Source organism: Scyliorhinus torazame, chromosome 1 (assembly GCF_047496885.1).
Source record: "Scyliorhinus torazame isolate Kashiwa2021f chromosome 1, sScyTor2.1, whole genome shotgun sequence".
Classification (NCBI taxonomy): domain Eukaryota; kingdom Metazoa; phylum Chordata; class Chondrichthyes; order Carcharhiniformes; family Scyliorhinidae; genus Scyliorhinus; species Scyliorhinus torazame.
This window is the reverse complement of record NC_092707.1, coordinates 369,090,802-369,118,174: the sequence shown is the minus strand read 5'-3', so window position 1 is coordinate 369,118,174 and position 27,373 is coordinate 369,090,802. Positions and strand designations below refer to the sequence as shown.

The following is a 27,373-nucleotide window of genomic DNA, read 5'->3' as shown; positions in this document are numbered from 1 at the left end:
GGAAAATTGCTCCATCTACAGGTGCAAATCCTGATGTGGATGTCCGAGGGGCTGGTTTAGCAAGTAGGCTAAACAGCTGGTTTGTAATGCAGAACAAGGCCAGCAGCGCGGGTTCAATTCCCGTACCGGCCACCCCGAACAGGCGCCAGAATGTGGCGACTAGGGGCTTTTCACAGCAACTTCATTGAAGCCTGCTCGTGACAATAAGCTATTATTATTAGATTGTGGCCAAATTTTGACACACTGCTAGGCCCTGAAACATCACCTAGGCCATCAATAAACCACCAGTCATTTAATATGGAATTTGACAGCCCAGCACACGTTACAGCGGTGACAGCCAAATCCTTTGTTTTTCCATTTACATCATGAACAATATGAAACTCCAACCTCAAACTTCATTGCTTATTGTAGACTCTTAAGTTATTCACAGCTGTCCCTGTAATTTCAGGTAAGCATTTAAGCTTTCATAAACTTTTGTGCCAACTCACATTATTCTTTCAGCTGCTAACTCCCTTCAATGCCTCTCTAATGAGTTTCACAATGGGATTCTTCCAATCTAACACGTCTGGAAGATAAATGCTTATGGGAAAGGCTGACTGCCCGAGAGATACTTTATATTCTTCCATCAGCACCTGCACACCTGTGGCGAGAGTTGAAATAAACTCATTTTTGTTGCCATGGTACTATCTATAAGAGGCTTCTCTTTCCAAAGTTAGCTTATGGCAGCTGATCAATATGTGAATACCTGTCTCAGCATAATTCTGCATGACTCATTAAAAACACCAACTTACAGTTTAACGCTATATAGATGCAGGAAGGATGTTCCCGATGGTGTCCAGAAGCAGGGGCCACAGTCTAAGGATACGGGGGAAACCATTTAGGATTGAGATGAGAAGAAATCTTTTCTCCCAGAGAGTGGTGAACCTACGGAATCCACTACCACAGAAAGCAGTTGAGTCCAAAACATTTTACGTTGTCAAGAAGGAGTTGGCTATATCTCTTGGGGATAAATGCAGCACATAAGCGGGAACAGGTTACTGAAATGGATGATGATCAGCCATGATCATGTTGAATGGTGGAGCAGGCTCGAAGGGCCGAATGGTCTACTCCGGCTCCTATTTTCTATGTTTCTATGACTGTGCAGTACCCATATATCGGTCACTAAGTCCTCAATATAGTGACTTGAAACCATGATAAATTCAGGTCAGAAGTGCGACTTTCGCCATATTGTTCTTGGCCTCCTATCCCGTCTCTCCATCCTCCTGTTTCACTCCACTCTGCACTTCAAGTGATAAAATCATACATTGTGAGTATGAAGCCACAGTACAAAGCTACCTGGATGTCAGCATTGATCAGTGCTGGGTTAGTCTGTCTGATGGAGAAATAACCAGGTTTGGAGTTTGGAAAATGTTGTGTTCATGCCATAGACAATTTCCTGGAGAATTGTTCGGAAGTGGTTCTGCCTTCTTTTGGTAGTTAATACCCCATGGCGTATTCAGAAAACGCAGTGTGAGTACACTGACCAACAATCCTCCCTCAGTGGGGATGTCCGGTGACGGCCATGGAGTGCGTGGTTGCGCACAGGGCAGCACCGGCTTAAAGACGCTGGCTTCGGCTCTTTTCACCTGTGTATTGGGTAGATTCGGCAGAAATGTGAAGCAGGAAGTGTAAGAGAAGAAGTTCTCCCCTGGATTGGCATGTTTACTGGCTATCAGACCCGGCTAAAGACAGTGAAAGACCTGACTAAGGAGTTGGAGGAGACCTGCGGCGCAGTACCAATTGCAAAAATGGCGAGTCTCTGGATCAAGTGGAAAAGTGCCTCGAAGCGCAAGGGACGACAATTCAGGAGGTGGTGTCTGGCCAGAGTGATCATATTGTGTCCTTGGAGGTGGTGGTGGGGATCCTTGGGGAATCTATGCCAGTCACTGCAATTGAAGGTGGAGGAGCAGGGGAACAAGTCCAGACGACAGGAAATCTGGCGGTCTCTCCGTCAGACAGACTTTGATCAGTGCTGACATCTAGATAGCTTTGAACTGTGACTTCATACTCACAATGTATCAGTTGATCATTTGAGATGCAGGGGTGGAGTGGATTGTGGAGTTGCCGGAAGGTGTGGAGGGAACGAGTGCCACAAAGTATGTTTCAAGGGTGTTGACCAGGTTGGTGGAGGAGAAGGTGTTGGACAAGGCCCTAGAGGTGGATCAGGCCCATAGGTTCTTGAGGCAGAAGCCGAGAGCAAGGGAGTCGCCGCGGGCAGTGATTGTTCGGATGCACAGGTTTTTGGACAATAAGATCCTGAGGTGGGCCAAGGCAAAGCGAGTCTGTGAGTGTGAGGGTAATCGAGTCCTGGTTTTCCAGGACATTGGCACATAACTGGCGAAGAGGCGTGTGGGCTTCAACAAGGCCAAGGCGGTGTTGTAAAGATGACAGATTCGGCTCGGGGTGCTGTACCCGGCCAGACGCTGGGTGACTCATGATGGCTGGGGGTATTATCCTGAGAGGAGGCTAATGACTTTACAAGGGACTATAAGCAGAGGGAGAACTGAGGGGAGGTATGGGATGGAGGAGTTAAGCCCGCGAAAGTTGGGAGATACCGTTGTTCTGGGTTGCCATAAGCTGTAAGTTTGTACGGGGGGGGGCGGTCACTCGCCCCTTCACACCTTTTGTTTTTTGGGGGGAGGTAATTTGTGAATTCTGGTGTATTTTCATGTAAGAAGGGCATTAGATGGAACCCTTTGGGTTGTGTTGATGTTTTGGTAGTTATTCAGGGCCGTTGGGGGCCTGTTGCACAGGCCATGATGGGGTTGGTGGGGGGAGGGGGAGGTGTGTACAAGGGCCTTTGAGCGGGAGTCGCCATGCTAGCAAGAAATGCTAGTGAACGGGACTGTGGTGGGGGAGAAGGCCGTGAGGGTTGGCCATGTTGAGGGGTGGGGAGGGGGGAATGGGGGAGAGGAGAGTGCGTTGTGGCAGGTTTGGAGGATGAACATGGTCATGGGCGGGGCGGATGGCGATCTTGGGTGGACCCGGTTCAGCGTGGGATTGGGCGAGGCAGAACCGAAGGGGTGATGCCAGACATCCGAGTGAGGAGGAGACGCAAGCCTCCGGTAAGAATTGTGGCATGGAATGTCCGTGGGTTAAACAGACTGGTTAAGAGGTCCTGGGTTTTTGCACACCTGAAGAGTTTGAGATCAGAGATGAGTTTCTTGCAGGAGACGCATCTCCAGGTGAAGGATGAGGTAAGGTTGAGGATGAGCTGGGTGGGATAAGTATTTCACTCGGGGTTTGATTCGAAGTTGAGGGGGGTAGCCATTGTGTTAGTCAATGTGCCTAACTGGGACCACGATGGGTTTTGGAACGGTGGTACTAGGGGTGATTCCGGACTTGGATTCGGACCAACTGATCATGGGAGTGGATTTTAACTGTGTGATGGAGCCGAGAGTGGACAGGTCGCGTCCCAAGTCAATGGGAAGGTCGAGGATGGCGAGCGAGCAGGGAGGGTTTATGTATAGAATGGGGCTGGTGGATCCGTGGAGGTTCTGGAACCTGCGAGGTGTCATAATATACACATCAGTATATGATGGTGCAGAGACACACACTGACTGACACACTGCAAGACCAATCAACACACACAACACAGCAGCCAGTCACCAGTTAGGGTACGGTCACTATAAAGGCAGAGGCCACTAGTTTTCCCGCTCATTCGGGATGCAGCCTCTGAGACAGACAGAGCCCGCAGTCAGTAGCACAAACATCCACCATGTGCTAGTTGTATAGGCTGGTCAGGTTAGGCATAGGTCTTCAGTCAATCTAACATAGTATCGACCCACAGTGCAAGTATGTTTAACAGCTCTTAGTTAAATAAAATAGAGTTGTACTATTACAAGTGTTAGTAGCCTGCCTATGTTACTGCTAAGGTAAACGCAGTCTCCACAGATCTATAGTACCCAACAAATCAGGAGGGAGGGATTATTCCTTCTTATGCAAGCATATGAGGCATACTCTTGATTTTCTCATGGTGAGTTGGGTGGTGCTGATGGGGGTGATAGTGGCAGAGTATGCAGGAATTGTGATTTCGGACCACGCGTCGCATTGACTGGATGTGAGGCTTGGTTCGGGACAGGTGCAGAGGCCGGGGTGGAGTTTGGATTGGGGACTTCTGACAGACAAGGCGTTTTCTGAGAAGGTGAGAGAACTATGTGGAGCTTAATCAGAATGAGGAGGTGTTGGCAGCCACGTTCTGGGAAGTTTTGAAGGCCCGAGGTGTGATTATTTTGTTTAAGGCACATAGGGAGAGGAGGGAGGAGCATCGGCGGCTGCTAGGCGAGGTGGATAGGAGATATTCGGTGGCCCCTACGAAGGAGTTGCTGGCGGAGAGGAAGAGGTTGCAGGGGCAGTTTGACAGGTTGACATCAGGCAAGGCGCTGGGGCAGCTGCAGAAGGCGAGGGGTGTGCAATATGAATATGGAGAGAAGGCAAGTTGTGTGTTGACCCAACATCTGTGGCGTCAGGCAGCGTCGAGGGACATTTTGCAGGTAAGGATGGAGAAGGGGGAGTTGGTGGAAAGGATAAATGATGTGTTCAGGAGTACTATAAGAAGTAGAATAAGGTCAAGCCAGGGGGAGAGGTGGGGGGGGGGGCGTTGTAATGGGGCGGTTTATGGATGGGTTGGAGTTCCCAGAGATGGAGGAGAGGAAGAGGCAGGCATTGGAGGAGCCATTGGGGCTGAGGGAGATGATGCACAGTATCAGGGGAATGCAGTCGGGGAAGGCCCGGGGCCGGACAGATTTCCAGCGGAGTTTTACAAGCAGTTTGCGAAAACATTGGCCCCTCACCTGTTGTGGATATTTAGTGAGGCGGTGAAGAGGGGTGAGTTGCCAGCAATGTTGTCTCAGGCATCGATTTTGTTGATCCCGAAGAAGGGGAAGATCCCACTGGAGTGTGGGTCCAACAGGCCCATCTCTTTGTTGAACACAAATGTGAAAGTACTGGCAAAGGCTTTGGCATGTAGGTTGGTGGGGTGTATGCCAGAGGTGGTCTCCGCAAACCAAACAGGTATTGTGAAGGGTAGGCAGTTCTCCAGCAATTTAAGAGGCTGTAGTTATGACTTTGTCAGGGTGCGGGTACCAGAGGTTATTGTATCTATGGCCTTTGACCGGGTAGAGTGGAGGTACCTGTTTGAAATTCTGGGTAGGCTTGCGCTGAGGTTTGTGGTGTGGCTGCGTCTTTTGTATGTGACTCCAGTGGCAAGAGTGCGTATACACGAGACAAGGTTAGAGTATTTTGCGCTGCACAGGGGAACGAGGAAGAGGTGCCCTGGCGATTGAGCCCTTGGCGATGGCCCTTCAGGGGTCAGTCGAGTGGCGAGGGATTGTGAGGGTGGGGGCAGGGAGCATTGGGTGTTGTTGTCTGCAGAAGACCTGCTGTTGATTGTGTTGGACCCACTGGAAAGTATGGGCAGAATCCTTGGAGAGCGAGATGTTCCCTATAAATGTGATGGAGCGGGGGGGGGGGGGGGGGGGGGGGGGGGTCAATTTGGGAGTACTACTGTTTAAGATGGCAAGAGAGTGGTTCAGATATTTGGGGATTCAGGTGACGCGTGATTGGGTCACGATGCACAGGTGGAACTCCGTGTTAGTGCGGGAGATTAAGGAGGATCTCAAGAGTGGGATGCTTTCAACTTGACAATGGCTGAGAGAGTGCAGGAGGTGAAGATTAATGTGTTGCTAAGGTCCCTTTTTGTCTTTCAGGGCTCTCCTGATCTTTATCCCTGAGGCCTTCTTTCGGAGGGTGGAGACACCAATGTCAGAGTTTATATGGGCGGGGAAGGTACCAAGGGTGAAGAGGGCTCTGCCACAGAGGCAGAGACACAAAGGAGAGTTGGTGGTGGTTGGGGGGGGGGGGGGGGGGGGGCTGAGGGGAGCTGAGGGGATTAGGTTGGAGGAGGTGTCCTTCAGCGGTTCTAGTTTGAGGCCCCATTGCCATTAGCCCCAGGGAAGTATACGGGGAATCTAGTGGTGCAATCAACTATTAGGATAGGAAACCAGTTCAGGAGGCATTTTAAGTTGGATAAAGTTTTGGTGCTGACGTCACTGTGTGGGAACCACAGGTTTAACCCGGGGGGGGTGGGGGGGGGGCATGTTTGCTAAGTGGAGGGAGGCAGGGCTGGGGCGGGTTAGGGACTTGTTCTCGGAGGGAAAGTTTGTGGGGCTGGACAAGCTGCAGGGGAAGTTTGAGCTGCCGAGACTTGGCGAGTTTAGATACATGCAGGTGCGGGACTTTGCGTGAAAGGAGTGGCAGGCATTCCCCCAGTTACTGGAGTACATGTTGCTGGAGCAACTGCTGCTCCCTGATGATTTGGGGGAGGGGAGGATTGGGAACATATACAGGAAGGTTGGGGGAGCAGGGCACGGCACAGGTGGTGAGGATAAAGTGTAAGTGGGAGGAGTTGGGGAGGAAGTCGGATGGGTCTCTGATGTGAGGCCAATCGGCGGGTGAACTCAACCACATCCGGCAAGGTGGTACACAGGGTGCACATGACTCGTGTGGGGATGAGTGGGTTCTTCCAGGGAGTGATCGATGAGTGAGAGAAGAGTGGGTGGGGGCCGGTAAATCATGCTCACATGTTTTGGGGTTGCAAGAAGCTGGATAGGATTTTAATGGGGAAAAACTGCACAAACTATTGACTGTGCTTTGATGGACTGTGTATTTTGCTGATGTTAAGTATGTTTGGAATAGCATTGGCTGGATCCTCCAAAAATGTAGCTATATCCCCACGCCCACGTAAAAACGCTGGCGTTTCACGCCAGACTTTCCTGAAAAAAATATAGAGCAATTCAGTTATCTGCAGGGGGCTGGCAGGGACCCGGAATAAACCTTGCAGCTTTAGCTGCGCATAAGGGCCCCTGCACTTCCGGTTCCAAGTCCGCGCATGAGCATGGCGGCAGCCTCCAGCGGCCGCGCGAACGCGATGGCGGACTCGGACCGCGGACCAGGACAAGAAACAAGGTCCCACCGATTTGCCCCGCGCCTCTTCATCTGACCCGCCCGATCGCTGCCCCGGCAGCACATAAGGCCCCTCCCCTCCGGTGCTTGATCCCGCCGCACCCCCCCACGAGGGCTGCCCTGGACTGAGTCCGCAGCCACCGCCCGTGAGTCCCGACTGCCCAGACTTGGTTAGAACCACACCGTTGGGAAATCGGCCAGTCGGGACTGGAGTATCGCTGGGAGGACCTCTGGCAATGGCCCCCCCAGCTGCGCATCGTGATTCGCGGGCAAGCGATTGCTCGGGGACCAGAACACTGCAGGAGCGGCGCCGGCCCTGATTCTCACGTAAAAGTTGATTCTCCGCCCCCGCGCCAAACACTATTTTGGCGCGGGGCTGCGGAGAATCCAGCCCCATATCTTTGAAAAAGAAACAATTTTCCCTCAGTGATCTCCACCAAAAATTATTTAACTCATTATTGCTAATTCTGGGAGCATGTTGTGCACAAAATGGATGCTACATTTGCCTCATGAACATCAATTGCTGAACTTACCAAAGTAACTAATCGCATCTGAAAATACCCTCTGTGTAAAATACTTCCCCTGCACATCGCCACTGAATCTTTCGCCCTTCACCTTGAATTTGTGCCTCCCAGGTGCCAGGGTCCGCGATGTCTCGGATCGTGTTTTCAGGATCCTTAAGGGGGATGGGGAGCAGCCCCAAGTTCTGGTCCACATAGGTACCAAAGATATAGGTAGGAAAGGTGATAGGGATGTAAGGCAGGAATTCAGGGAGCTGGGGTGGAAACTTAGATCTAGGACAAACAGAGTTATTATCTCTGGGTTGTTAACCATGCCACACGCTAGCGAGATTAAGAATAGGGAGGGAGAACAGTTGAACACGTGGCTACAGGGATGGTGCAGGAGGGAGGGTTTCAGATTCCAGGATAATTGGGGCTCATTCTGGGGTAGGTGGGACCTCTACAAATGGGATGGCCTACTCCTGGACCAGAGGGGTACCAATATCCTGGGGGGGGGGCGGGGGGGTAAATTTGCTAATGCTCTTCGGGAGGGTTTAAACTAGTTCAGCAGGGGATTGGGAACTTGAATTGTAGCTCCAGTATACAGGAGGTTGAGAGTAGTGAGGTCATGAGTAAGGTTTCAAAGTTGCAGGAGTGTACCGGCAGGCAGGAAGGTGGTTTAAAGTGTGTCTACTTCAATGCCAGGAGCATCCGGAATAAGGTGGTGAACTTGCGGCATGGGTTGGTACCTGGGACTTTGATGTTGTGGCCATTTTGGAGACATAGAGCAGGGACAGGAATGGTTGTTGCAGGTGCTGGGGTTTAGATATTTTAGTAAGCTCAGGGAAGGTGGTAAAAGAGGGGCAGGGGTGGCATTGTTAGTCAAGGACAGTATTACGGTGGCAGAAAGGACGTTTGATGAGGACTCGTCTACTGAGGTAGTATGGGCTGAAGTTAGAAACAGGAAAGGAGAGGTCACCCTGTTCGGGGTTTTCTATAGGCCTCTGAAAAGTGCCAGAGATGTAGAGGAAAGGATTGCAAAGATGATTCTGGATAGCAGCGAAAATAAGAGGGTAGTTGTTAGTTGTTATGGGGGACTTTAACTTTCCAAGTATTGACTGGTAACGCAATAGTTCGAGTACTTTAGATGGGTCCGTTTTTGTCCAATGTGTGCAGGAGGGTTTCCTGACACAGTATGTAGATAGGCCAACGAGAGGCGAGGCCATATTGGATTTGCTACTGGGTAATGAACCAGGACGGGTGTTATATTTGGAGGTAGGTGAGCACTTTGGTGATAGTGACCACAATTCGATTACGTTTACTTTAGTGATGGAAAGGGATAGGTATATACCGCAGGGCAAATTATATCTGGGGGAAAGGTAATTATGATGCGATGAGGCAAGACTTCGGATGCATCGGATGGAGAGGAAAACTGCAGGGGATGAGCACAATGGAAATGTGGAGCTTGTTCAAGGAACAGCTACTGCGTGTCCTTGATAAGTATGTACCTGTCAGGCAGGGAGGAAGCGGTCGAGAGAGGGAACCGTGGTTTACTAAAGCAGTTGAAACACTTGTCAAGAGGAAGAAGGTGGCTTATGTAAAGATGAGACGTGAAAGTTCAGTTAGGGCGCTCGAGAGTTACAAGTTAGCGAGGAAGGACCTAAAGAGAGAGCTAAGAAGAGCCAGGAAGGGACATGAGACGTCTTTGGCAAGTAGGATCAAGGATAACTCTAAAGCTTTCTATGGATATGTCAGGAATAAAAGAATGACTAGGGTAAGAGTAGGGCCAGTCAAGGACAGTAGTGGGAAGTTGTGCGTGGAGTCCGAGGAGATAGGAGAGATGCTAAATGAATATTTTTCGTCAGTATTCACACAGGAAAAAGACAATGTTGTTGAGGAGAATACTGAGATACAGGCTACTAGACTAGAAGGGCTTGAGGTTCATAAAGAGGAGGTGTTAGCAATTCTGGAAAGTGTGAAAATAGATAAGTCCCCTGGGTCAGATGGGATTTATCCCAGGATTCTCTGGGACGCTAGGGAGGAGATTGGTGAGCCTTTGGCTTTGATCTTTAAGTCATCTTTGTCGACAGAAATAGTGCCAGAAGACTGGAGGATAGCAAATGTTGTCCCCTTGTTCAAGAAGGGGAGTACAGACAACCCCAGTAACTATAGACCAGTGAGCCTTACTTCTGTTGTGGGTAAAGACTTGAAAAGGTTTATGAGAGATAGGATATATAATCATCTGGAAAGGAATCATTTGATTAGAGATGTTCAACACGGTTTTGTGAAGGGTAGGTCATGCCTCACAAACTTTATTGAGTTCTTTGAGAAGGTGACCAAGCAGGTGGATGAGGGTAAAGCAGTTGATGTGATGTACATGGATTTTAGTAAAGCATTTGATAAGGTTCCCCACGGTAGGCTATTGCAGAAAATACGGAGGCATGGGATTCAGGGTGATTTAGTAGTTTGGATCAGAAATTGGCTAGCTGGAAGAAGACAAAGGGAGCGGGTTGATGGGAAATGTTCAGCCTGCAGTCCAGTTACTAGTGGTGTACCACAAGGATCTGTTATGGGGCCACTGCTGTTTGTCATTTTTATAAATGACCTGGAGGACGGCGTGGAAGGATGGGTGAGTAAATTTGCAGATGACACTAAAGTTGGTGGAATTGTGGGCAGTGCGGAAGGATGTTACAAGTTACAGAGGGACATAGATAAGCTGCAGAGCTGGGCTGAGAGGTGGCAAATGGAGTTTAAACCAGAAAAGTGTGAGGTGATTCATTTTGGAAGGAATAACAGGAAGACTGAGTACTGGGCTAATGGTAAGATCCTTGGCAGTGTGGATGAGCAGATAGATCTCGGTGTCCATGTACATAGATCCCTGAAAGTTGCCACCCAGGTTGAGAGGGTTGTTAAGAAGGCGTACGGTGTGTTAGCTTTTATTGGTAAAGGGATTGAGTTTCGGAGCCATGAGATCATTTTGCAGCTGTACAAAACTCTGGTGCAGCCGCATTTGGAGTATTGCGTGCAATTCTGGTCGCCGCATTATAGGAAGGATGCGGAAGCATTGGAAAGGGTGCAGAGGAGATTTACCAGAATGTTGCCTGGTATGGAGGGAAGATCTTATGAGGGAAGGCTGAGGGACTTGAGGCTGTTTTCGTTAGAGAGAAGAAGGTTAAGAGGTGACTTAATTGAGGCATACAAGATGATCAGAGGATTAGATGGGGTGGACAGTGAGAGCCTTTTTCCTCGGATGGTGATGTCTAGCACGAGGGGACATAGCTTTAAATTGAGGGGAGACCGATATAGGACAGATTTCAGAGGTAGGTTCTTTACTCAGAGAGTAGTAAGGGCGTGGAATGCCCTGCCTGCAACAGTAGTGGACTCGCCAACACTAAGGGCATTCCAATGGTCATTGGATAGACATATGGACGATAAGGGAATAGTGTAGATGGGCTTTAGAGTGGTTTCACAGGTCGGCACAACATCGAGGGCCGAAGGGCCTGTACTGCACTGTAATGTTCTATGTTCTCTTGTCAAAGGGCAACAAGGAACAAGTGGTCCAAGTGGGGTGAGGGGAGGGGGAACAATGTTGAGGGAAAAACAGTGAAAGAAATTAAAATAAATTGATGGAAATAAAAATGGAGAAGAGAGTTCACAGTCTGAAAAAGGTTAAGTCCACACTGGCCTGCACAGCCTAAGTGTGCTCCCATCCACTACTTCCAAACACCCACGCCTTGTAAAACTCAACCGAGCTGAGTCTTGCACTGAAGGAGATTGTTAGGTTCTGCACATCACTCAGTTTATCAGCTTTATCAGCAATACAGGACTTCAATGTAAGTACTGCATTGATAGAAAAACCAAGATTGCCAGTTTATCTCCGGAATCATTCTCGTGGGAATTTCTTAAGCTGCGTTCATATTCACATCCATACCTTTTAGCAACTGACCATGCATCTGCTGCACACACACCAATTTAGTGAGAGATCAATTTTGTTGTTTAGAGTGGTCGAAGCTATTTGGGCTGGAAACAATAGGATTCATGTGAGAAACAATAGCTGCTGTAACAATGCTTTTCAGTCATAATGGGTTTTTTATGGTAAACAAATAACACGTTGTTCTACCTGAAGAGGTTACAGCTCATTATTTATATTTTTATATATTATATATATTTGTTTTAATTTATCTGCGTGTTTTTTTTTTCTTCAGGTCATGCCCTGTTCCTCAACACCAGAGAGACGCTAATAGCCGATTTCAATGAGTTGAGAAGTCCAATGTTTCCAATTCCTATTAGGAACTCCCCGTGTGAGGCAAGTACATTATTCCTGGTTTATTCAGCGTTTCCTAACAATTATCCATTGGTCCATAGAAGTGAATTGCTCCAGCAAATATTTCTTCCTTGAATCCCTCAGCGGGGTCCATAATCTGTCATCTTTCTATCCAGAGAAACAGCTGACAAGATATGAAAGCAAAATACCGAGGATACTGGAAATTTGATATTAAAAGAACAAAAAATGCTGGAAAAACTCAGCAGACCTGGCTGTATCTGTGGAGAGAGACACAGAGAGAAACAAACCTTTCAGGCCTGTTGAAAGTTCACAGACCTGAAACATTGGGTTGGATTTAATGCAGCCCATTGTACTGGAAACAATTGCAGCCGGGCCCACTAAATCACTAGAAAGACTGCACATTGTCTCCCAGCAGCAGTAGAAACTTCCCCTGGTTACGTTGGTGGGCGCAAGGCACAATACCTGGCCGCAAGTTAGGTGTCAGTAAGGCTTCATAATGGACCAACTAACACCCATTACCCTTGAGCGCACCACAATTTCGCAGGGCCATACAACTTTTGCCTGCCTCCCAAACGTCTCCCCGTAGCCTCCCAGTGTGGGGGAATCCCTCACAGCCAGACACTCTGGGCAGGATTCTCCGCCGGCGGGATTCTCCATTTTGCCAGTGCCCGGGGGTTTCCCAACGGCGTGGGGCTGTCCCACAATGGGAAACCCCATTGACCGGCCGGCGTAACGGAGAAAAGTGGCACGGCGGGTCGGAGAATCCAGCCCTCTGTGCCCAATAGAGGGACCCAATATCTGGAAGGGGGTGCTGCTGAAAGTCACTGCCCCCCCCCACTCTCACACAGCACCACCCTTGCTTCCATGAACCCCACAATGCGATCTTAATCGCCTTTGACCTGGGGGTCATTCCGCGATTCTGGAGCTCTGGTGGATACATTACCACCAGATGGCACTGACCCAGCTGACTCGGACAGCTGTCACCGGGGACCTCAATCGCCGGGAAGGCCAAATGGTGGCCACTTAAGTACCTTGAAAAGCACTGGACTGAAACCGATAGGGGTTCCCGCTGATTCTCTGACTGGCAGGCAAGATTCCTGTTGGTGTGAGAAAATCCCAACCATCAACTCTTGTTCCTCTCCCGACAGATGCTGCCAGACCTGCAAAATCGTTCCAGCATTTTCTGTTTTTTGATTAAAGTAAATAATTGGTGGCTAAATGAGCTGTTATATGAGTTTTCGTCTTAGAATTTGGCACTGGTTTAGACATAGCCCCAGTTTACACTGCATTTAGAACACAGTGATTATGACATAATTAGAAAATTGTTGTAATAGAGTTCGACTTCTGAATCAGGGTATGTGCTGTGAGGAGGGGGGGGGGGTGGGGTGGACGAAGGCATACATGTTTATATACCGATGTGTCCAATGTAATCTTCCTTACCCGATACATTCTGCAGTGATTGTGGCCAACAAGCATAGGTGGAACACAGTTTTTGATGCTGCCTCCAAAAACTGTAATGTGTCCCAGCATGTGGATACAAGAGACAGTTTGCATGCACCTTCACACAAAAGGGTGAAGTGGATGATCCTGCTCAACCACTTCTTAAAGTCTTCACTATCATGCAGCTTATATCTCCTTAAACAATCATTAGTCAGAGTGGAAGAATGAATACAGTACCTGTAATTGCTTTGAACAAACAAAGCACAAGTTTAATTATCTGTGATTGAAAAATACATTTTTCCTGATGTTTATTATACCAGAAAGCTTTTTACTGGGGAGTTTTTTCAAAGACAAACCAAGCTGTAATTTGCAAATCTGGTAAAGCAGAACAGGCTAATTAAGTCATCCCTGTTTCAAGTTTTGTGTTTAAGAAACTAATTGCCTTGCAGCTATAATGATCAAGTTTGACAAGCAAAGGCAGTGTTCATCCATAGCTTTATTTATGAATAGATAGTCAATTCTTTGGCTGCAAAATTCAGCTCCCTTGCATCTAGTTTATCAGCACTTCGAGTTCCATTTTGCCCGCAAAATAATGTCTGCAGCACGCTGGTGCACTATCAATTACTGCAAGACGAGAGTAGAGAATAATCGAGGCTTTATTCAGCTGCTACCAGAATGCGGAGGAGGACAGGTCCAGGAGCTGCCAGCCATGTTGGGAGCGAAACCCCGGAGGTAGACTTCCTGGGGAAGGCAAGGAGACGTTCATGGGGGGTTTCGTTCATTGCAGTGCAGAGGAGTGATCGGATGGAGTGAAGCGCGTCGAGGAGGACATCCTGCCAGCGGGAGACCGGGAGATCTTTAGACCGTAGGGCCAACATGGCGGCCTTCCAGACTGTCCCATTCTCCCTCTCCACCTGCCCGTTTCCCCGGGGGTTGTAGCTTGTCGTCCTGCTCGAGGCAATGCCCTTGCTGAGCAGTAACTGATACAGCTCATCGCTCATGAAGGAGGATGCCCGGTCGCTGTGGACATAAGCGGGGAAACCGAATAGAGCGAAGATGCTGTTGAGCGCTTTAATGACTGTGGCAGAAGTCATATCAGTGCATGGGATGGCGAAGGGAAATCGGGAGTACCCATCGACCACGTTCAGGAAGTACGTGTCTCGGTCGGAGGAGGGGAGGGGCCCTTTGAAGTCCTTAGCTGAGGCATTCAAAGGGACGGGAGGCCTTCACCAGGTGCGCTCGGTCTGGCCGGTAGAAGTGCGATTTGCACTCCGCGCAGACCTGGCAGTCTCTGGTGACAGCCCTGACCTCCGCAATGGAGTAGGGCAGGTTGAGGGCCTTTATGAAGTGAAAGAACCGGGTGACCCCCGGGTGTCAGAGACTATCGTATAGGGCCCGGAGTCGGTCCACTTGTGCGCTGGCACATGTACCTCGGGATAGGGCATCGGGGGGTTCCCGGGGCGATACAAAATCTCGTAATTGTAGGTGGAGAGCTCAATCCTCCACCTTAAGATTTTATCATTTTTGATCTTGCCCCGCTGTGTATTATTGATCATGAAGGCAACCGACCGTTGGTCAGTGAGGAGAGTGAATCTCCTGCAGGCCAGGTAATGCCTCCAATGCCGCAAAGCTTCCTCGATGGCTTGGGCTCCTTTTCAACAGAGGAGTGCCGAATTTTGGAGGCATGGAGGGTGCGGGAAAAGAATGCCACGGGCCTGCCTTGTTGAGGGTGGCAGCCAGAGCGACGTCCAATGCATCGCTCGCGACCTGAAAAGGGAGGGACTCGTCGACCGCGTGCATCGTTGCCTTGGCGATGTCTGCCTTGATGCAGTTGAAGGCCTGGCGGGCCTCAGCCGTCAGGGGGAAAACTGTGGAGTGAATAAGTGGGCGGGCCTTGTCCGCATAGTTAGGTACCCACTGGGCATAATGGGAGAAAAACCCCAGGCATCGTTTCAGGGCCTTGGGGCAGTGGGGAAGGGGGAGTTCCATGAGGGGGCGCATGCAATTGGGGCCGGGCCCTAGAACTCCGTTCTGAACCACATAGCCGAGGATGGCTAAGCGGTTGGTGCGGAACACACATTTCTCCTTATTGTACATGAGATTAAGGAGTTTGGCGGTGTGGAGAAATTTGAGATGGTTAGCGTCATGGTCCTGCTGATCGTGGCTGCAGATGGAGACATTATCTAGGTATGAGTAGATGGCCCACAGTCTGTATCGGTCAACCATTCGGACCATCTCACGGTGGAAGACCGAGACCCTGTTAGTGACGCCGAAGGGAACCCTAAGGAAATGATAGAGGCGGCCATCTGCTTCGAACGCAGTGTACTGGCGGTCCGCCTTACGGATGGAGAGCTGGTGGTAGGCAGATTTCAGGCCCACTGTAGAAAAAACCCGGTACTGTGCAATCTGATTGACCATATCAGATATGCATGGGAGGGGGTACGCGTCGAGCTGCGTGTACCGATTGATGGTCTGACTGTAGTCAATGACTATCCTGTGTTTCTCCCCAGTCTTTACCACTACCACTTGGGCTCTCCAGAGGCTGTTGCTGGCCTTGATGATGCCTTCCCGCAGTAGCCGCTGGACCTCCGACTAGATGAAGGTCCTGTCCTGGGCACTGTACCATCTGCTCCTGGTGGCAACGGGTTTGCAATCCGGGTGAGGTTTGCAAACAAGGAAGGTGGATCGACCTTAAGGGTCGTGAGGCCACATACGGTGAGGGGTGGTAAGGGTCCGCCGAATTTTAAAGTTAAGCTTTGGAGATTGCATTGGATATCCAGACCGAGTAACAGGGCAGCGCAGAGGTTGGGGAAGACATAGAGTCAGAAGTTGCTGAACTCTACGCCCTGGACGGTGAGGGTCGCGATGCAGTACCCCCGGATTTCTACGGAATGGGATCCGGAGGCCATTGAGATTCTCTGGCTAACGGGTGTACCGCGAGGGAGCAGCGCCTTACCGTAGAGGGGTGGAAGAAGCTTTCCGTGCTCCCAGGCTCAAGAAGGCAGGAAGTCTTGTGCCCATTGATTTTCACCGTAGTAGTCGCAGTTGTGAGACTGTGAGGCCAGGACTGGTTGAGGGTGATCGAGGCGAGCTGCGGCTGGTGCTGGTAGGCCCCGGGCTGGCCGGCGGTGGTGACAGGCGATGAATGGCCAGACGACGTTCCCGACGAGCATGGGTCCTGAGGCCCCATCCAAAATGGCGCCGAAGATGGCGGCGCCCATGGGCGTACATGGCGGGCGGAGTTAAAGATGGCGGCGCCCACGGGCCGCACGTGGTCTGTAGAGAAGAAGATGGCGGCACCCACGGGCCGCACGTGGTCTGCGGGGACGAAAATGGCGGTGCCCATCGGGCGTGTAGGAACGCTGGGCCTAGAAACAGCGGCGAGCGACCGGGCCTGGCACACAGCAGCAAAATGTCCCTCCTTTCCGCAGGTTTTGCAGGTTGCGCTCCACACCGGGCAGCGCTGCCAGGGGTGTTTGGTCTGCCCACAGAAGTAGCATTTGGGCCCTCCGGGGTTGGCTGGCTGCCGCGCGGTACAGGCCTGGGATGGGCTGGGGGCGATAGCTGGTGGGGCCCACGATGTCCATAAGAGTGCTGTGCGGTCGGGAGTGTACAACTGTACGTTACAGGAGGCTACTGTAAGCGAATTCGCGAGCTGCCTGGTTGCTGCAAGGTCAAGCGTACCCCCTTCCAATAGGAATGCTATTCCAATCGCATTCCAATACATGCTGGCGAATATACGCAGACCTCATGCCCGTAACAAAAGCACCTCTGATTAAAAAGTTCTGTATGCTCGACTGCCGAAACTGTCTGGCAGTCACAGTTCCTCGCCAGGATGTGCAGGGCACGTCAGAAATCGTCTAAGGACTCACAGGGGAGTTGCTGTCTTATGGACAGGAGGTGCCTGGCGTAGAGTTTGTTAACCGGTCGAACATAATGTCCTTTCAGGAGCTCCATTGCTTCAGTGTAAGTGGGCGCATCCCGGATAAGGGGAAAAATATCAGAGCTCACCCGTGAATAAAGGACCTGGAGCTTCTGTGCGTCCGAGGGTTGTTCAGCCGATGATCAGAGGTAGCTTTCGAAGCAGGCTAGCCAGTGGTCGAAGGCCAATGTGGCGTTGGCTGCTTGAGGGTGCAGCTGCAGGCGATCAGGCTTGATACGAAGTTGCATTGCTGTAAAATCTCTGCTTAATAAATTGATGCACTATCAATTACTACAAGACGAGAGTAGAGAATAATCTACCAGAATGGGAGCAGCTCCGGTGTGCACACACATTTATACACTGCCTACCGGGCGGAGCCAGCAGGCAGGGATTTACCTCCGTACCTCTAGTACAGGAGCCTTACCACACTACATCTAATATACAGTTAGTGGTGACTACCACACACGCGCACACACTTCTGGTGCTAGCTGCCATTTTAATGAGGGTGTTAGCACACACGCGAAGATCATCCGGCAGAAGTATGTAGGGTTCATGAATAAAACATCCTGCTGATTTGACAACAGCCTTGCCACTTTGGAGCTCAGTGCCGCAACCTGAACAGATATTCATCAGCACTATTTAAAGGGATCTAAAACTAGACGCATGCTAGCTGCTGATTGACTTCTACTGACAGCTGCTGTGATTGTAGAGGAATATGGTGGTTTTCAGAGCTACTTAAAGTTGTTGAAGTCTACAGGAGCTGCATGACATGTTCTGTATAGGCCTTTGTACTGACTTCAAAGATTCTGCACAAACCACTTTTTCCCAATACGCGCAGCAATACGCGCCTCGCTGGACCACAGCATGACAGGGAACACGGGAACAGGTGATGCAAAGTAGGAAAGGGGAGAATGAGGGGGTTGGTGATGGGGAGGTGCAGGAAGCTAAATACCAGGGCTCAGGGCGCTCAGGGAACAATTCCCCCACCTCAACCTTAGAAAGAGTGGGCAAAATCTTCCGCCTTGCACCACTGGTACCGATGGGGCGGAGAATCCAGCATCATGATGCGAAAGGTGCAATTCAGCTCCAGCGGGAGAACATTTGGGCGGGATTCTCCTAGCCTCCACGCCATCGGGTCCGACGCCTTCCCGCGATTCTCCAGGGACCGGAGAATCGCTGCCAGTCGCGCGTGCATGGTCTACGCGGCGCCGGTCAGGGGCCATTGAAAGAGGCACCCGCAGCGATTCTTTGCCGACAACTGGTAAAGTTCCCACTGGTGTGGTTCACTCATGGTTCCACCCAGCGAGAGCTCAGAGTGGCAGCTGCGGACACAGCCACACTGGTGGGGGGTGGGGGCGGATCTGTCATGGGGAGGGTCTCCAGGACAGCCAGGCTCGTGATCGGAAGCTGCTGATCGGCAGGCGCGCGCGATCTGGGCGGGGCCTATATTGTCGGGGCTTGCCCGCTGTGTGGGTCCGCCATGTTGCGTAGGGCCGCCGCCGCAGGCAGCCGCCGTGTGCATGCGCGGATCCGTGGCCGGAAGTGCAGGGCCCCGTATCGGCAGCCGAAGCTGCGTGGACTACTCCCGGGCCCTGCCACCCCCCTTCAAAATGGAGAATCACTCTGGACTTTCTCTACGAAAGTCCAGAGTTATTCACGCCCGTTTTCTCGCGGGCGTGGGGACATAACCCCTTTATCAGCGAATTCCGCCCATAACCTCCTGATGTACCGTCAATTACCACAAGACGGGAATGGTGAAACAATCGAGGCTTTATTGCATGAGATGTTGTGGAACCAGAATGGGAACAGCGCAGGAGAGCATACACTTTTATACGTCACCTGCTGGGAGGAGCCAGCAGGCTGGGATTTACTCTGGTACCTGTAATACAGTGGCAGTACCGTAATACATGCAATGTGTTACCAGTGGTGTTTACCACATTCACCCCCTGTTTAAAAAAAGTCCGGCGGGCATGAAGAAAACATTACAGATTGAGTCTGTCGAGGGCTCTGACCTTCCGCTGCGATCGCCTCAGTCCTGGTGGTGGTGTGGTCACCTGCGGCTCCGGGACTCCGATGTTGTCCTCTCCTTCGTCACCCCTTAGTGGATCCAATGGGGGGACAGATACTGCTGGGGTGGGGGTTGAGGTGAGGTTCGCTGGTGGGAGGGTGGGTGGCGCAGGGGTGAATGAGGCAACCGGGGGGGGGGAGCGGTATCAGAGCGGGGGTTGTGGGTGGGGACCCAGTGGGTGCCAGGTCCCAGAGGGAGACTGTGTCCTGTCACCCGTCGGGGTGTGCCACGTAGGCGTACTGTGGGTTTGCATGGAGGAGGTGGACTTTCTCAACCAAGGTATCCGATTTATGGCTCCGCACATGCTTCCGGAGGAGGACGGGTCCAGGAACTGTCAGCCACGTTGAGAGCGAGACCCCGGAGGTGGACTTCCTAGGGAAGGCAAACACACGTTCATGAGGGGTCTCATTAGTAGCGGTGCACAGGAGCGACCGGATGGAGTGGAGTGCGTCAGGGAAGACCTCCTGCCAGCGGGAGAGCGGGAGATTTCTAGACCGAAGGGCCAGCAGGACGGCCTTCCAGACCGTCCCGCTCTCCCTCTCCAACTGCCCGTTTCCCCGGGGGTTGTAGCTGGTCGTCCTGCTTGAGGCGATGCCTTTGATGCGCAGGAACTGATGCAGCTCATCACTCATGAAGGAGGAGCCCCGATCGTTGTGGATGTAGGTGGAGAAACTGAACAGGGTGAAGATGTTGTGCAGGACCTTGATGACCGTGGCAGAAGTCATGTTGGGGCATGGGATGGCGAAAGGGAACCGGGCGTACTCATCAATTACGTTGAGGAAGTACACTTTGCGGTCGGTGGAGGGGAGGGGCCCTTTGAAGTCCATGCTGAGGCACTCAAAGGGGCGGGAGGGAGGCCTTCAGCAGGTGTGCTCTATCTGGCCGGTAGAAGTGCGGCTTGCACTCTGCGCAGACTTGGCAGTCTCTGGTTACGGTCCTGACCTCCTCAGTGGAGTAGGGCATGTTGGGGGCCTTGACAAAATGGAAGAACCGGGTGACCCCCGGGTGGCAGAGGTCATTGTGGAGAGCCCGGAGTCGGTCCACTTGTGCGCTAGCGCATGTACCGCTGGACAGGGCATCTGGGGGCTCATTGAGCTTCCCCGGGCGATACAAGATCTCATAGTTATAGGTGGGGAGCTCGATCCTCCACCTCAAGATCTTGTCATTCTTGATCTTGCCCCGTTGCGTATTGTTAAACATGAAGGCAACCGACCGTTGGTCAGTGAGGAGAGTGAATCTCCTGCCGGCCAGGTAATGCCGCCAATGTCGCACAGCTTCCACAATGGCTTGGGCCTCCTTTCGACAGAGGAGTGCTGAATTTCGGAGGCATGGAGGGTGCGGGAAAAGATGTGCCTCCTGCAGCTGGAACCAAAATGGGAGCAGCGCAGGAGAGCATACACTTTTATACGTCGCCTGCTGGGAGAAGCCAGCAGGCTGGGATTTATTGTGGTAACTGTAATACAGTGGCAGTACTGTAATACATGCAATGTGTTACCAGTGGTGTATACCACACCTCCCAAATGGAGAATCTCATCCACCATCTCTGACATTTCCGCTTCACTAAAGAACAAAGAACAAAGAAAAGTACAGCACAGGAACAGGCCCTTCGGCCCTCCAAGCCCGTGCCGACTATGCTGCCCGACTAAACTACAATCTTCTACACTTCCTGGGTCCGTATCCCTCTATTCATGTATTTGTCAAGATGCCCCTTAAATGTCACTATCTATTCCTGCTTCCACCACCGTGACTTCTCTGAAATCTGCAATTTGCTACAGCTACAACTGCAACCTCAGAGCAGGGTAAGGACAACATTGTCAGTAGCTGTGAAGGTGACAATGGCCAAGAACCTTTTGGTTCATTCTTTCCAGGCAGAGTGGGAAATGTAGTTTCCCCGTGATGCAGGGTGCTATTGACTGCACTTAGGTCAGCTTAGATTTTGTTTATTCATTGGATGTGTGCCTCGCTGGCTGGTCCAGCACTTATTGCCCATCCCTAATTGCCTAATTGCCCTTGAATGGCGGCTAGACCATTTCAGAGGGCATTTAAGAGTCAACCTCTTAAGTGCGACATTGGTGTGCTGTGGATCGGGAGTCTCATGGTCATCATTAGACTTTTAATTCCAAATTTCTATTGAATTCAGATCAGCTGTGGTGAGATTCGAACCCTGGTCCCCAGAGCAATACCCTGAGTATCTGGATTACCACTCGATTGACAATACCACCACACCACCATCACCCCACTGCTAGTCTCTGTACCAGAACTGAAAGGGATTCCACTCCCTCCGTAATGAACAGGTCGGAATCACTCAGTCATACTGCTTTCATTCTGCAACACAGTGGCATTTGCATTTGAGTCAACGCAACAAGCCAAAGGGTGGGCAGCATACGTAGGACAAAAGCCAAACGAAATGTGCTAAGAGTAGACTTTTGATATGCTTAAACATCAGTTCTGCTGCTTGGACTTCTCTGGCAGAACCTCAAAATACTCGGCAGTGTCAAGACTTGTTGTCTGTTGGCTGCTACACAGATTTACCATCATGAGTGCACAGACGTTGACACCGGCTGTATGCTGAGCAGCTGAAGAGCAGGAGGAAGTGAGTGGGCAATGAACACTGCACCTTCCTGACCAGTCACACCACAATCAGCCGCAATACCAGGAAACGCAACCACAACTCTCCATTCATCATCAGTCCTGCTCCTTACTTTCCCTCTGTCACTGATCTTCACAGCATCTGTTTGGCCAAAAGTGCAAACGTAAAAGACACCACAAAATACATATTCCAAGCCAAATGTATAAATAGCACCATTCCAGATTGCTTGCAAACATGTGCATGCCCTTAGTACCTATTTTCAGGATATCTTTACTTGTGCTAGTGTTCCTATTCACTGCTACCCCTGGGGGTCAACATAACTGGTGGAAGACTACTGACTTTCAGTGGTCGAGGTTGCAGATGGTCTTGCTCTAAAGCAGCTCTGCTCCTGGAAGGCCTTCTTGTGGACTGTGTAATGTCGGGGGGCATGGGCAGCAGCAGCCTGGGCTGGCTAGCAGAGTGGCAGTGGGAGGAGCACCAATGCTGTCACGCTGAGAGATGACATTAGGTTTATGCCCCATGGAGACACTGGCACTGACCCTGTTGTGGGGTTTCAGCCATCCGAGTAACCCTCTGGACAACAAATTGTTGCACTGTTCCGAGAGCTCGATTGCAGTCGTCTGTGCTGCGAGATGTGGGAATGAGGTTTGTAGCAGTGCTAAGAGCGAGAAGCTGAGATGAATTATGGGTCCGCATGATTGACGTTGGCAGTGATGGAATGTGATGCAGAGAGAAAACTGTGAGGCTAATGATGAAGTTGGTGAATATGGCATTTGAAGGTGTATACTTTCACCAATCTTGGCTGAGGTCATTAATTCAGTACTGCACTAGGTCCTCAGGCAAGATTCCTTGCATTGGGGATAGTATAGTTAGGGGCACTTGTTATGGGCCAGGGTATAGAGAACCCCAAAGTGTATCATGGAGTTCACCTGACCCACAACTTTTAATAGATTGTGGTATGGGGAGCACACGGCCCACTCTACGGGTGTGGTACAGCAGAAATGGAAAAGGACTTTTTAAAGCAAAACAATGTTTATTCTATGGACTCAAGTTAACTTTTTTAAAACATATAGTGAACATCTTAGCAACCATTAATTCAAATACAACCCCCAAAGAATACAACGCTAAGTAATTCTTACTTTCCTTTTAACATTCACAAGACTTAAAATACCTTTTACCAGAAGCACATCAGGTTAAAGTCACTACTGTTATTAGTTTTTTAAATCTCCAGGATCGATTTTCAGTCTTTAGATTACAGAGGGAGACTCTAATACACCTTCTGGCTGTGACTGCAGCTATCCAGCTCTGAAAACGAAACTAAAACACACCCTGCAGCCTAAAACAAAAGTAAAAAGCTGACAGACAACCCAGCTCCACCCACTCTCTGACATCACTGCAGTAATAAACACCCATTTCTTTAAGGTACTCTCACTGCAGATATTTATATACATACCCATTTATAAACACCCATTTCTTAACGGTACTCTCACATGACACACTGTTCTCTGTGACCAGGATCGAGAATCCCGATGGTTGTGTGGTCTGCCTGCTGCTCATGTTCAGGATATCTCACCTGGGCTGCAGAGGAACTTGGAGTGTGAGGATAAAGATCCAGTTGTCGTGGTCCATGTGGGTATCAACGGCATCGGTAGAACAAGGATAGAGGTTCTGCTAAGAGACTATGAACAGCTAGGAGCTAAGTTAAAAATCAGAACCAAAAAAATAATAGTCTCTGGATTACTGAGCCACAAGCTAATTTGCACAGGGTCAATAAGATTAAGGAGGTAAATGCATGACGCAGAGATTGGTGTGGGTTAAATGGGTTTGAATTCATGAGACATTGGCACCAACCAGTACTGGGGAAGAGGGGACCTGTTCTGAAGGGACAGTCTTTATCTGATCTCTTTCCTCACCAACTGGGACCAGAGTCCTAGTGAATTGCGTAACGAGGGCAGATAGGGCTTTAAAGTAAATAGTGAAAGGGAGGGTTCAGTTGTAGGGGAAACTAGAAAAAACAATTTAAAGGATGAAGTAAGAATGCAGGTTAGCAATGTGGCGATGGTTACCAGAAAATAAAAGTGAGGGACAGAACAGGTGAATGTCTTTGTGCACCAAGGAATTATAGAAGAGTGGGGATATTTAACATTTAAACACATTTAAAGCTTTGTATCTAAATGCAAGAAGCATTCGTAACAAATTTAATGAGTTAACGGCGCAAATAGAAACAAAAGGTCATGGTTTGGTGGGGATTACTGAAACGTGGTTCCAGAGAGACCTGGTCTGTGAATTGAATATCCAAGGGTACGCAGTATTTTGGAAAGGTAGGCTGAAAGGAAAAGGAGGTGGCGTAGTCCTGCTGGTGAGGAAAGGGATCAGTGCTGCAATGAGAAATGATATAAGCACTAGAGATCAATATGTGGAATCAGTCTGGTCAGAAATAAGAAATAACAAAGGGAAGAAGTCCTTAGTAGGAGTCCCCAAACAGTCGTTCTAAAATGGAGCACAGTATAAACCAGGAAATACTGGGGGCTTGCAAGAAAGGTGCGGTAATAATATGCACATCGACTGGCAAGGGTAGCCTGGAGGCAGAGTTCATTGGTTGTGTTAGAGATTGTTTCCTGGAACAGTATGTTGGGGAATCAACCAGGGAGGAGGCTCCTCTCGGTTTGGTATTCTGTAATGAGGAGGGATTAATTAATGACCTCATAGTTAAGGATCCACGAGGGGGTAGTGAACATAGTTTGGTAGAATTCAAAATTCAGCTTGGGTGCGAGAAAGTGGAGTCCCACACTCGTGTTCTGGAATTAAATAAATAACACTATATAGGCATGAGGACAGATTTGGCCAAAGTAGAGTGGGCAGGAAGGCTGAAAGGTAGGACAACTGATGAGCAATGGCAGTTGTTTAAGGAGATAATCAATTCCTTACAACTAAAATATATCCCAGTGAGGAAGAACGATGGGAAGAGGGGTAAAACATCCATGGCTAAACAAGGAGGTCAAAGACATAAAGACAAAAACTAAGATATATCGGGCTGGATTCTCCGCCGGCGGGATGCTCCGTTTTGCCGGCAGCCCGACGTCGTGGGGCTGCCCCACAATGGGAAACCCCATTGACCAGCCAGCGTAACGGAGCATCCCGCCAGCAGGGTAAAACAGAAATGTAGTGGGGCGGAGAATCCAGCCCATCATATTGCAAAGGCCAATGGCAGACTGGGAGATTTAGAAACTTTCAAACATAAACAAAGGAATGCTAAAAAAAAAAATTAAAAAGTTAAGGTAAATTGTGAAAAGAGCCTGGTGCAGAATGTCAAAAAGGATAGAAAAAGCTTCTACAGGTACATAAAAGGGAATAGAGTCCCTAAGGTGAATGTTGGTCCCTTGGAAGATGAAACCGATGAGTTAATAGTGGCGAACACAAAAATCGATGGGACAATAAGTTGCAATGAGGAAATATGAACCTTACAAATGAACATGGATGGGTTAGGAGTATGAGCCAAAATGTGGCAGATGGAGTTGAACGTGGATAAGTGTGAGGTTATGCATTTTGGTCGAAAAAATGAAAAGGCAACTTATGATCTAAATTGGGAGAGACTTCGGGGTGGTCCGATGCAGAGGGATCTGGGTGTCCTCATACATGAGTCACATGAGAAAACAAGCATGCAGGTGCAGCAGGTAATAAGGAAACAAATGTGAACACAGCCCAGTCCATCACACAAACCTGCCTCCCATCCATTGACTCCATCTACACCTCCCGCTGCCTGGGGAAAGCGGGCAGCATAATCATAGACCCCTCCCACCCGGCTTACTCACTCTTCCAATGTCTTCCATCGGGCAGGAGATACCGAAGTCTGAGAACACGCACGAACAGACTCAAAAACAGCTTCTTCCCCACTGTTACCAGACTCCTTAACAACCCTCTTATGGACTGACCTCATTAACACGACACCCTGTATGCTTCATCCGATGCCGGTGCTTATGTAGTTACATTGTATACCTTGTGTTGCCCTATTATGTATTTTCTTTTATTTCCTTTTATTTTCATGTACTTAATGATCTGTTGAGTTGCTCGCAGAAAAATACTTTTCACAGTATCTTGGTACACGTGACAATAAACAAAATCCAATCCAATCCAACAAATGGAATGTTGGCATTTATAGCAAAAGGAATTTAGTATAAAGGTAAGGAAATGTTGTGCAACTACACAAGGCCACATGGTAAGACCACACCTGGAGTATTGTGTGCAGTTTTGGTCCCCTTCTTTGAGGAAAGATGTGGATACATTGGAGGCAGTTGAGAGGAGGATCACTAGGTTGATTCTAGAGATGAGGGGCTTGTCGTATGAGGAGAGATTGAACAGTTTAGGCCTATACTCTCTCGAGTTTAGAAGAATGAGAGGAGATCTCATTGAGGTATACAAGATGCTAAATGGTATAAATAAAGTAAAAGTGGAGCAGATGCTTCCTCTTCAGTGGCATTCTAAAATGCGAGGTCGTAATCTTAGAGCAAAAGGTAGCAAATTTAAAACAGATTTGAGGAGAAATTACTTCTCCCAGAGGGTTGTGAATCTGTGGAATTCTCTATCCCAGAATGCGGTGGATGCTGGGACAGTGAGTAAATTTAAGGAGGAGTTAGACAGATTTTTAATTGGTGATGGGTTGAAGGGTTATGGAGAACGGGCAGGACGGTGGAGTTGAGGCCAGGATGGGATCAGCCATGATCACATTGAGCGTGTTTAGGCTTGGGAGGCTAAATTGCCTACTCCTGATCCTAGGTCATGTGCTCTAGGGAGGAGATGCTCTGGCTGATTTCGCAATCCAGCTCTTGGTCTGTAGCATTGTAGGTAGCAGATGAGGAACATATCCGCCATGACCGAATGGCGAAGCAGACTCGATGCGCCAAATGGCCTAATTCTGCTCCTAAATATCTTATGAGCTGTTAACGACTGTGGCTATCTAATCCCACTGTCTTTGGAAAGTTTGTCTGCAGCACCTCCTGTGCACAGATTTAGGGCGGGATTCTCCGAGCCGAAATCACACTCGGCGCGGGGGCGGAGAATAGGGCGTCACACCCACGATCGGGTCCGAAGCCTTCCCGCAATTCTCCGCGGACTGGGGAATCGGTGGCAGTCGCACATGCACGGTCGGCGCGGTGCTGGTCGGCGCCATTGAAAAAGGCCCCCGCAGCGATTCTCCGTCAGCAGCTGGCCGAGTTCCCGCCGGCGTGGTTCCCTCATGGTTCCACCCGGTGGGAGCTCGGAGTGTCTGTTGCGGACACCCATTCCGCGGCCGCCCTGGTGGAGGGCGCGGGGATCCGTCAACGGGGGGAGAGGGGGTGGCTTCCGGGACTGCCAGCTTTCTGATCGGGTGCCATCGATCGGCGGGCGTGCGCTATCTGGGGGGGCATCTATATTGTTGGGGCCGGCTTGCTGTGTGGGTCCGCCACGTTGCGCGGGGCTGCCGCCACAGGCGGCCACCGCGCGCATGCGCGGACCCATGGCCGGATGTGCAGGGCCCCGTATCTGCAGCCGGAGCTGCGCGGAGCATTCCAGGGCCCTGCAAGCCCCC

The 27,373-nt window shown here is 50.1% G+C and overlaps 1 protein-coding gene across 1 annotated transcript in view; it reads left to right on the top strand.

Annotated features, from left to right (window-relative positions):
- Positions 1–27,373, top strand: part of LOC140426516 (ALK tyrosine kinase receptor-like) — a 1,637,280-nt gene that overhangs the window by 1,178,167 nt on the left and 431,740 nt on the right. The window contains exon 8 of the mRNA XM_072511388.1: positions 11,708–11,808. Coding sequence (XP_072367489.1) covers positions 11,708–11,808 — 101 coding nt within the window. The remainder of the gene's footprint in view (positions 1–11,707; positions 11,809–27,373) is intronic.